This window comes from Ceratina calcarata, unplaced genomic scaffold, assembly GCF_001652005.2.
Source record: "Ceratina calcarata isolate Rehan_Ccalc_2016 unplaced genomic scaffold, ASM165200v1 scaffold369.2, whole genome shotgun sequence".
Classification (NCBI taxonomy): Eukaryota; Metazoa; Arthropoda; class Insecta; order Hymenoptera; family Apidae; genus Ceratina; species Ceratina calcarata.
In genome coordinates, this window is record NW_017160008.1 from 1,198,522 (window position 1) to 1,210,053 (window position 11,532).

Here is an 11,532-nt window from a genome sequence, read left to right on the forward strand (position 1 = left end):
ATCCTCTACAAGAAAGGTTCTATACAATTTTCCCGTAGATTCAACAGTTTAGGAGTTATTAAGGAAAAACGAAATTTTTTGCGAAAAGTTCGCGGTTTCGAGGCTGGGATGGTCGGATTTTGTCAACATCAATAAAATGCCAAATAATCATATGTAACTTGTTAAATACTCGAATTAGAAGAAAAATACATAAAATCTTTCTTGTAGAGGACGTCAGTACCTTTTTCTAAGGTACATAAACTTTTGGGATTGACTGTATAGCCAATACATCCTTAAATCTCGTCGCCGAGAGCGAGAATTCACCGTGCGTTAATCAGCTCGGGTCGGTTTGGAAGTAGTCGAACGGGACGAGGTCAACGGGGGTGGATTTGTTGGCAACGCATTGCGTATTCACGCATGGAATATTTGCCGATACTTCTATATAGGTGAGGTTTGTGCGTGCGTATCGGCGGCGTGGTGGCCGCGAGCCACGCGTATTGACCGCGCCCAGCGTCCAAATTCAGCGTTCTAAACGCGAATCGGTCGCATACATATTCGATGTCCCCGATAATTGGAAGTTAATACGGCCGAATCCACATAATTTCCGTGGAATTCGTGTCGCATCTCCGGCTTCCGTTCCGTCGATCCTCCTACGCGGCACCGGGTCGTCGCGAAGTTTCAGTTATGAGAAGCAGGCGAATTTAATGGATGCTCGTTTTCGGACGAGAAAGCGTTTCAGCGTTTCCGAGCGGAACTTTAATTTGCCGGGTATCCGGTCTTTATACTCTTACGTTCTCGTACTCGCGTTTACCCAGACGCCCCGTTTACTCTTCGGGAAACCGTGGATACGTTCCGCGAACGTAACCGACACGCGGAAAAGAGTCGAGAGGGGAAGAGAGAACCCAAATACGGGTATCTTTTAGATCCAGCGTAAATATCGCGGGATAAAAGCATTTATGGTCGCGTGTGCCATCGCGGAATCTTCCTTCCACCCTTCGCGTTTACTCCGGTTGCCCGCTGGAAAACGTAGGGAATCGAACGAGAGTCCTGCCGGTGATATTGCGACTCGGATCTCTTACGCTCTCCTCTTACCGCTCCTCCCGAGAACATCTCCCCTTCCCTGGTATAAAGCGTGTAAGTTCGCTGAGATACGAGGAGCATCCAGTTCCCGTTCGATTCGCCTCTCTCCTCCGTTCTCCCCTTCGGACTTTTCCATGAAATCGAGAGAGGAGGTCGGGTTTGAACGGAATTTTTATAATTTCCTGCGGAAGCGTCTTCTGAATGATTTCCGCGAGCAACTGAACGTCGCGCCTCGTTCAAAAGAGAGCGAAGGACATTCGCGAACGGGCAAGTTTCCCTCCACTTAATCGGATCAGTTCTGCCGTCCCGGATCCCGGGGCGAGGAACGGCAGCTCCTCGTCGCGATCGCTTCAAAACTACCCCGCGGCGAACTCGTAATTAACTCGTCCCTTTCTACTTTTAGCCGTGACGAGTATCATCGCGGAACGACCACCTTTGTGAGTCTCCGAGCCCCGTGACCCTCGAGTGGGGAAAGGGAAGATCGAGCTCGGAGGCGGAAAGAGAACGGGTCCCGGGCGATACTTAATTGCGTTTCGCGAAAGGAACGATCGTCGCACTGAATTGCGCGGGAATTAAAGTGTCGCGTCGCGGCGATTCCGAACGTCCCTCGAAAAACGACTAGCCCTTCGTTCGCCCCGTTTTCACGGCCGAATCTCGATCGATTCCCTTTGCTCGTCGGAATCACGAGAGTCGGTCGTGAAAAAGATTTACCGAGAGGCACCGGACGAACGGTACTCAGAGGTTTGAATTATGCATCTCGTTGCGACAAATCCGAGCGTCACGGATCGTAAACGCGGATCGGCGCGTCGGGTAATTTACGATCGCGAGCCCGTCTAATTCCGATCGCACCTGTTCGATCAATGGGACGATTGATTTATCGCCACGGTGCACGGGGTCAATGGTTCGACCCGCCCGGTAATACACCGTTCCATTGTTCGCCGCTCCGATTGCCGTAACGACCAGCGAATCAATTATCCGTCTCGGGTAAACCGATTTCCTTACTTTCGTGGGAACCCGATCGGGATCCGTCTGTTGGGAAGAATCGTGCGAGTTCGAGAGGAACCGTGTCAGACGCACGAGAACCCGTTATCGACGATATCGCGGTTCGGTATTCGTTGGTTGGAAGTCGACCGCGTACTCGCGAATCGAACAATTACCGGAGCCCCGAGGACGCTCTCGAGCTCGGCTCGAAACTAATTCCAGTTTCCTGACGTCTAGGCACGGTCGTCGCGAACACGCCCGGAATTCCTGTATTTTCGATTCGGTGGCGGAGTACTCGAGATCGTTGGAGCGTGCTTAAATGTTGACGTCCACCACTGCCGGGATCGTTACCGTTCCGGTGGACCGTTCGGTGCATTCGCACGGAGTCATCGGCGGTCGCGGCGAGGAAATTGCGTCAATTATTCGAGGAAGCCGGCTCGAGCCACGAATCGCGCGTTCCTCCCTCGCCTCTGCGGGCTTTCGCTTTATCGCGGACGCTCCCGAGTACCGTTTGCAATTACAGGCTGCAGATTCGAAGACTCAGAATCGTTGGCCGAACGAAACGTTTCCTTCCCCGGATCGATCGAATTTTTTTGTAGAGGCACCCGACGGAAGGGCCAGAGGCGAGGCGTGGCCCGACGAACCGTTCAGCCACGCTCAGCCGCCGGATGCTCCACTCCGATCATGACTTTACGCGCGACGAGACGCATCGAGTCACCAAATTAATTCCCGTCGATCCAAAACTTGGATCACGACGAACGTAAATTCGACGTCCCGAATTGCCGACTTCCTTCCTTCCTCCGAGTCGTTTGCGTAAAGATTCGCGGTTTAATTATGAGACGAGGCTCGAGGAAGAGAACAAAGGACGATGGGCGGGGGGGAGTAGGACGGGCGACGAACAAGTTGGAAAAGAGTTGGCGGCGGTGAGGTTTCAGGGCTCGGCCACGGGGATCGAACAGGGACGACGAATCGAATCGAACGGGGGGTTCCTGGACTTTAATTCCACGGAGTTTCGAACTTGGTCCCGGCCAAGTATCGCTGAAGGGGCGGCTTTTCGCGAGAACTCGACGAGACTAATTCCCGGCTCTCGCGATCGACACCCTCGAACTCCGGTTGAACGTGGGAAATGAGCTCGTTCCGTTGAACGGTGTCAAACCAATTTTCCTCGCCCTTCCAAATGAAAATTGCATGGAACGAAGTAATTACGTGAAAAGACCGATCGCGCGGCGTGTCGTTGTTTCTGCGTGAAATTTTTATTCCAACAATGAGACTCGATCGGTGTAAAGGCGGAGGGTGAAACGTTCCAGGCAAGGGCAGGGTATAAACGTTTTTGATCGTTCGCTGCTCGGCTGACTGACCTTAATTAAAACGTCTCGCATCACTAGTGGCCGTCTGACACGACACGGGCCGCGACTACTTGGTTCGTTCGATAGAGCGTCGACCTCCGCTACTGACAGACTCGTCTAGTGGCGTGGCGTCGCATCGGTCAGACGGAAGAACCGCGGGCAAACGGAACGATAATAAATACTCGCGCCAACTTGTTGCTTTTATTTCGCCCGAATCAAAGACATCGGAAGAGGCCGATACTTCTCTCTTCTACGTATTTTTATTCCTGTCGCTGTGAAGCGGAGCGTTTCGTCGACTCGTAGGATTTTCGGGCGTCGGGTCTGATCCGGGCTGCTGCGACCAGGTTTCGCAACATAATTAATGGAAACGGTTATTTAGTCGCCACGGGCGTTGTACGCCGTGCAATATCCCCATAAATCGTCGATCGAGGAGTCTCTATCCCGTGGCAACGGGTGTGGATTAACTCCCCGCTGTTGCACGGGGTTCGTCTGGCCAGTGAGGAATGCTCGGAGGGCCGGGATCGTGAACTGATAAATAGGCAGCGATTACAGCTGCCGACCACGTATCGAAACGGAGACCCCGCCGTGAGAAATCGTGTCAGAGAATCCTGTATCAGTAAGGACGGACCCTGTGACACTTTGCGATCCATCCAATCGGTCAAGTTTTTTTATTTGATGGCCGTCGAATGGATTCGTTCCCGTATTTCATCGAATCGTACTTCGTTTCTTTATCGCGTTACAATAACACCGTTCCTCAAAATTTCGAAACATGTAACTTCGAACTAAAGAAATTTTTCTCTTCGGTCTAATTCCCATCGTTCTGTTCCGCAGGTCACCAATGGTTGAAGACGAACCTGGACGTGATCCCGGAATCGGGATGGTCGGTGGACCCTTTCGGTCACGGGGCGACCATCCCGTACTTCCTGAAAGAGTCCGGCGCTTCCGGCACGGTAATCCAAAGAATCCATTACGCGTGGAAGCAATGGTTCGCGAAGAAGCAGTACGGCGACTTCGTCTGGCTCCAATCGTGGGATCAGACGGGGAAATCCGGCATGTTGACCCACAATCAGCCGTTCGACATTTACAACATAAAGCACTCGTGCGGCCCTCACCCTCACGTCTGTCTGAACTTCGACTTTCGTAAGATCCGCGGCGAGTACACCGAGTACTCGGTCAGGGCTGTCGAGATCACGCCGAACAACGTGAAACAGATGGCCGAGCTGCTCTTGGAACAGTACTGGAGGACCGGCTCTCTGTTCACGCACAACGTGGTACTGATGCCTCTCGGCGACGACTTCCGTTACGATCACGCGATCGAATGGGACCAACAGTACACCAACTACAAGATACTGATGGACTATATCAACAGTAGAAAGGAAGAGTACAACGCTGAGATAGTGTTCGGCACACCGAAGGACTACTTTCGCGAGATTCGAAAACGCGTCGAGACGTTCCCGACGCTCAAAGGAGATTTCTTCGTTTACTCGGACATATTCAGCGAGGGAAGGGCAGCGTATTGGAGCGGTTACTTCACCACCAGGCCGTACATGAAGATCTTAGACCGCGAACTCGAGGCCAACCTAAGATCGGCGGAGATCCTGTATACGATCGCGTTCAACGTCGCCAAACAGACCAGCAAGGATTTCATGTTGTACGAGACGTACTTCGAAAAGCTGGTGAAAGCCAGGCGGAACTTGGGTTTGTTCCAACACCACGATGCCATCACGGGCACCTCGAAGTCGTTCGTGATGAAGGACTACGCGTTGAAATTGTTCGAATCCATCTCGGACACGACCAGCCTGCAGAGTTACGCCATACAGTCCCTCGCCGGGACTCCTAGCAAACCGAACTCCGTTTACGTTCTCGCGGAATCGGACAGGGACAGCTACGAAAAGTTACCGAAGAAGATTCCGGTCGGACTAACCAGTCAAGAGACGAAGAAGATCGTCTTGTTCAACCCTCTGGCTCAGCCGAGGCAAGAAGTGATCAGTCTGAAAGTGACCTCGTACAAGGTTCGAGTTCTGGACCCGTGGAAGAATCCGATTCCCTATCAAATAGCTCCGGTGATGAACGCCACCAGCATCACTCACGACGTTTACGTCCTGCTGTTCGTGGTCGAGCTGAAACCTCTCGCGATAGCCACTTACCATCTTCAGGAGACCGACAAAGTGCCCGTGGAGGCTATTTCCACGGTTTACTGTAGCCGATGCGGCAAGGACAACGTGTTTCCTATAAAACCGATGAAAGTGGGCGACGTTCAGCTCGAGAATCAGAGGATGAAGTTACTGTTCGACGGTCAGACCGGTTTCCTGAAGCGAGTCACCAGAAAAGCGACTGGCAAAATCATGCAGTGCGCGATACAGTTCGCCGCTTATCCGTCCGCACAATTTCACAGCGGAGCGTACTTGTTCATGCCCGATCCGAACCTGAAGGATACCGACAAAGACGTGCTCGAGGCATACACGCCCCATCAGAAGATCTACATCGTCAGCGGGAGCCTCAGTTCTCGGTTGACCGTCGAGTACGGAAAGCTGTTGACCCATCACGTTGCGATCTATCACAGGGACGACGGACTGGGCGAGGCGATCTATCTGAGGAACATCGTGGACTTCGAGACGCCGCCGAAGAACAGAGAGACCGAGATGTTCATGCGGCTACAGACGGACATAGTGAACGGAGACACGCCGGAGTTTTACACCGACTTGAACGGTCTTCAAATGATCAAAAGGACGAAGATAGAGAGGATCGGCATCGAGGGCAACTACTTTCCCATCACGACGATGGCCTATATAGAAGACAACAACCACAGGCTCACGCTGCTGGTGAACCACTGCCAAGGAGCTGCCAGCTATCAACCGGGATGGCTGGAAGTGATGCTGGATCGCAGAACTTTGTACGACGACTCGCGAGGGATGGGCGAAGGTCTCCTGGACAATCGTAGGACCGTAATTAAGCATTGGCTGTTGCTGGAAGACATCGTCGGGGAGAAAGACAAGTACTCGAAGCCATCGCTGTTCGCGAATCACCTCAGTAACGCTCTCAACTATCCGGTGAACATGTTCGTCGTGGACGGGACGGAGGCCGAGGTCGCGATGGCACCAGAAGTTCGGTTAATGACTCAGAGCTTCCCGTGTGATCTGCATCTGTTGAACCTGAGGACCAATCACGACCAGAAGCTGCCGCACTTCCCCGTGAACAGTGCGCTGATGGTGCTCCACCGGCAAGGCTACAGCTGTTCCGTGGGAGCGGACGTGTCGTTGAAACACTGCCCGCTGTCGGACAGAGTGAGTTCGGGAACGTCGTTCTTCAAGCTGCCGAATCTGAACGTAACCAAGACCTCGCTGACGGGGACGAAGACGAAGCATAGGCTGAAGGACGGCCTCCAAGAGATCAGCCTTCGGCCGATGGAAATCGAGACGTTCAACGTGCAATTCGTCCAATGATCCCGAACTCGGCCAGGGCGCTCGCCTGCGTTCTGAATGGGACACTGCCTCGGCAGATGCTACCTCTTCGGGTCTTCGTACGATCCACTGGAATCGAAAGGGCCGCCCTCGGACGCGGGCACGGATAATATTTGTCTTTGCGATCGTCGCTCATCGGATGCGGGTCTTCTATGGACGCGAACTAGACCTGCCACGCGCACTCCCCGCAAACGTTCGGATGCCGCGTGGACAGAATATTCTCGTACCCATTCCGGGGTCGCTGGAACCGTGTTCCTCGCGTCCCTTTTTTACCTTGCGGTCGATGCGGCGTACACACTAGACGCTCATCAGATCGGCTCGTACCGTGCGCATATACCGTGAACGCGCTATACATATACTTCGAATCACCGTACTCGGTCACGTTTTTCCATTGGGTCTTGCGTTCGCAAAGAAGGGAAGAGAGGTTTCTTCGACCGTTCGAGATAATTTCCCGTGCCCCTTGGGTCAGTCGTACGAAGTCGACGTTAGGGACACTAGGGAACCACTCGCCTCCGAAGCCGCGTCTACGTCCATTATTTGAGAACGTGACATTGACACGTTCCTCCCCCATTCCCGGATGACACAGACACGGCATTTCCACGCGAGTAGAACGTCCATCTTACGTCGGCAACTTCCGTTTGATTTCTATTCGTAAAGGGCTTGAAAGGAACTCCCGCGGCTGGAGATCAGGCTTCGGTGGCGCGCCAGAACTTACCGACGACACAATCAAACGATCAAAGTGCATTGCAGACTCGAAAACGTGTACAAATGTTCTAGGACTTGGTTCGCGACAGGCGCATGGGATTATGGCGATCGCAGGATGCTCCGTTTAGATATCATCAGGGCGTTAAGATCTTGTGGAGATTTCTATTTTTCTTGGTCGAGAGATCGAATCAAAAGCAAAACTCTGTCACAGAATTATGCCACTATTACTTTTTTCATTAGCTTCGGAGTATTATATCGGACAATAAGTACAAGTCTCATAGGACGGAACGGATCGAAACGGGGCATCGTGCAAAATACTGTGAACTATAAATAATATATATATATATTATATTGTACATATCAAGCCAGGACTTTACCTTAGACCGTACATACATATATTGTGATAGCGTGAGATAATATAATGTAAATGGTATACACCTATTTTCGTATGCGAAACGTTTTACGAAGGGGACTCTCTCTCTTCCCTCTCGGAGCGACGAAATTGCAAAAGTAAGAGGATCGACCCACCGATAAATCTGAATGAACACCGAGAATACATCACCGGTGACTTCCAACGCTCTTCCAATTTCTAGCGAGGACACGATTTCCAATTAGTTTGGGGCCTCTCTCGAGGTCTGTGAAGTACCTATTTTTTACTTTTGCTACGCGTACGTACATCCGGTTGGAAAGGCGAAAAGATTCGGGCGAGGATCGGGCGCGTTTGCCGTGCGACGGACTCGTGTAAATATTAGTTTAATTAGCGGAGATTGAGAGCGTCGCGCGGGTTTCCACGCGAGTCTCATCGCGTCCTGGGTGTCGCACTCCTCGATAGAACGTCGAGGAAATTGGATCGAAAGACGTTCGCCGGAAACTCGTGCAACGACTGTCGTTGTAACGATACTGTAACATATTATGTGTTTGTGCTGTCTCTAGAGAAGAAAGATCTATTATTAAAGATGGTATATGTATACATACGCGTAGAGCAGTGCACGCTCGGGGTCGCTCGAGGGTGTACACCATACGTGTATTAAAATATATTATATATAGAGATATATTTGCAAATCGTTGGGGCGCGGACGCGTCTCCGCGGACGAGGACAATTACACACCACGGTATTCCTTACGTTACGATGTACGATTATATTTATTGAATAAAGATAGTAACTGACGTATTTTAATTAACAGCGTCGAGCTGGCTTCTGTTGACTCCTCTCCGTGCAGCCAGTACGATCGAACGTTGCTCGCCGTGTCTCCTATTGTTCATTTGTCGTGTAGGTAATTCATAAGATGCAAAATAAAATCAATTCCCCGCTCCCCAAATTATTGATCGTTCGAGTTAAAGCTTTATATCATTAAAATTTGTACTTTGAGTGATTTTAAGTATGAGAATAACTCTGTGTATACATCAAAAAAAGTTTTTATTTGCGTACAAACATACATTATAATAAAGTTTAACTTTCCCTTCATTGAGTTAGAAGGTTCAGCATGGCCATTTCAATTTAGTTACTCCCTTTACAGAATTTCGTCTCGCTTTGCACACTACAACTGTATGATCGGCCTTATACAAATGTTTGAATTCAATCGATGAAATGAAAGTTAGCTTTAGTATCCATTATTCGTTTCACATGTTTTATATTATATAATATGAACGTAAAACGAATGAGAACGGAAGGAAAGGCACTGGACACGCGTAACTTGTATCCGTATTTACTGTCGTTTCTCCAATTCCCACTCGTTCTACCGTGATTTACTACGTACGCGACACACCGCGAATACACAGTTCTTCGAAACGAAATGAATCATATTGAAAGAACCGACCCACTTCTCCGCGAAACAAATTCAGGGAGCGTACGAGTACGAGAATGCGATTAAGTATTTAAGCTAAACACTTTGCATTTAAAAAGACAGTGCCTTTTATTATCATACGTTTCAATGACAATACGAAATGTCTGTATCTGGACGATGCGAAACGTTTCGTCTCATATCGAGCACGCTGGCAAAAGGTATCGCATCGTTGTGTGAAAATGGAAACGAACTGTCCTGGAAGTTTCTCATCATGCTTTCCAAAAGTTCGGATTCTGTTGCAATCTCCTCTCGAACGTCTCGTACCATCCTTGAATCGTAGACAGTGGTACGAAGTTCTCCGTTGGATTCGGCGTCATTTGCGCCTGAGTCACGGAGAAACTCGACACGTAGTTTAAGAAACTAGTCAGCATCTTCTGCACGAACTCTAAAAACGAGTTTGTATTGGTCGCTGCCAGGGTGGCTGCTTGTTGCTCGATCGCTGCGATCGGATCCACGGATACTCCGATCTGCGCCACATGGGATATCTTCCCTACGCCGAAGATCCCCAAGTTACTGTTTTCGAACTCGTGATTCTTCTTCAACGTCGATATCTTGAATATAGCAGACGGCTTCGCATTCGAGATGTAACCAAGGAACTGCCAGTTCGGCGGCGCAGTGGGATCGGGCCAACTGAAGTATACTGAAGAAACAATTATGAAACATACGTGAGATAAGAATCGTTTGATCTGTATTGCTGTAAAACATACCTGCTCCGCCTGTTCCATCGGGAAATGGTATTGTACCCGTGAGGAACAGTACTATATGATTTATATTATCCGCATCAGGTACTGTTATTAAAAATTGATTTTCCCCGATCTGTTGGAAATCCGTCTGCACCTAATTAAACGCACAGAGTACGGTATTAAGTATAACCAAAATTTGTATCGTTCGATGCTTTCGACACTTTCGATTAAACGGGAAACGTTACAATGAACGATGGAAAGAGGGGCTGTAGGATGTAATAGGAATGAAATACTAATCGAGAACGGAATAGAAATTAGTCGTAGGCTAAGGCAAAGCGTCGAGGTTGTATGTGCGATGTCAATAAAGCCGCAGAGAATGATTCGTTCGTATTCAAACGTTAGTCTAACGTTGAAAGCAGTACAGACTACCGGTAGTTGTATCGGAAAACATAAATTACTTACGAGTCGACCAGAGACGATTATACCGAGCATCTTTATGTCAAGTCTAGATCATTCTACAGTTTTCCAGTTGTCGGGTTCTATCCAAGGTTCGGTGCGTGTACGTCGCGTTCTCGATCTCAACATTCACGATAACACGAGAATTATGTTTGTCACGGTTTACTCGAACACGACGAGCGGAAACTCGTAGGCCATTTTCAGTTCGACTTTCTTAGCGTTTACACTGTGTATGCACCATCTAGCGTTCACGACTGCGAACCCGTTTTTCTCTCTGGTGCAGTAATATTGGAGCCAAGAACTTTTGCTTTTCAACAAAAAATTTCGTTCTTCCTCAATAACTCCTAAATCCTTGGAGATACGGGAACATTGCATACGACCTTTCTTGTAGAGGACGATGAGATCTACAATTTCTGCGTAAAAAGAATTCGCTAGTGCCAATAGTTAACGAGTGATTTGCAAAAAACTGTTTTTCTGTTTTTTGCCAATAACTTCCAAACGGATGGTCTTAGGGGGGCGTCTATAGGCTCATTTTGTAGGGGACGACGAGATCTACAATTCCTATATAATAATTTTGCACTAGCGTCAATAGTTTGCGAGTAAATTGCAAAAAACCGTTTTTCGTTTTTCGTCTGTAACTCGTTAACTATTGGCACTAGCGAATTCTTTTTACACAGAAATCGTAGATCTCGTCGTCCCCTACAAAATGAGCCTATATACGTCGCCCGAAGTCCATCCGTTTGGAAGTAATTGACGAAAAAGGAAAAGTATTGTCCAAAGCGAAAGTGCTTGGCTCCAATATTGCTGCACCAGAGAGAAAAACGGGTTCGCAGCCGTGAACGCTAGATGTCGCCACGATGAACTCCAAACTCATCGGAGCCAAGCACTTTCGCGGCCACGAACGCTAGATGGCGCCACGATGAACCCCAAAATCATTAGAATTAAAACGTTTTAAAATGTTAATTAACCTAATAATTGATTAAATAATAAGTAAATG

General features: G+C 49.2%; 2 protein-coding genes across 4 annotated transcripts in view; one reads left to right on the forward strand and one right to left on the reverse strand.

The window, feature by feature from the left end:
- The window catches only part of alpha-Man-IIb (alpha-Mannosidase class II b), a 51,310-nt gene extending 42,575 nt beyond the window's left edge, over positions 1-8,735 (forward strand). For all 3 annotated transcript variants that reach the window (XM_018026009.2, XM_026814169.1, XM_018026010.2), the window contains one exon: positions 4,218-8,735. In XM_018026009.2, the coding sequence (XP_017881498.1) occupies positions 4,218-6,829 (2,612 nt within the window). In that variant the 3' untranslated portion in view covers positions 6,830-8,735. The remainder of the gene's footprint in view (positions 1-4,217) is intronic.
- Positions 8,736-8,950: 215 nt separating this feature from the next.
- LOC108625755 (protein OPI10 homolog) lies at positions 8,951-10,718 on the reverse strand. The gene is made up of 3 exons (XM_018026011.2): positions 10,542-10,718; positions 10,104-10,233; positions 8,951-10,036 (listed from the first exon to the last, which is right to left on the reverse strand). The coding sequence occupies exons 1-3, from the start codon at positions 10,569-10,571 to the stop codon at positions 9,606-9,608; spliced, it is 591 nt and encodes a 196-aa protein (XP_017881500.1). The 5' UTR covers positions 10,572-10,718; the 3' UTR covers positions 8,951-9,605.
- Between the last annotated feature and the right edge of the window lie 814 nt (positions 10,719-11,532).

Excerpts from the sequence above, each read along its gene's own strand:
- LOC108625755 (XM_018026011.2), bottom strand. The coding sequence starts at position 10,571 with ATGCTCGGTATAATCGTCTCTGGTCGACTC. Across the intron at positions 10,234-10,541 it reads TAATCGTCTCTGGTCGACTC|GTGCAGACGGATTTCCAACA; the intron begins GTAAGTAATTTA and ends GCGTTTAATTAG. Across the intron at positions 10,037-10,103 it reads CGATGGAACAGGCGGAGCAG|TATACTTCAGTTGGCCCGAT; the intron begins GTATGTTTTACA and ends TTGTTTCTTCAG.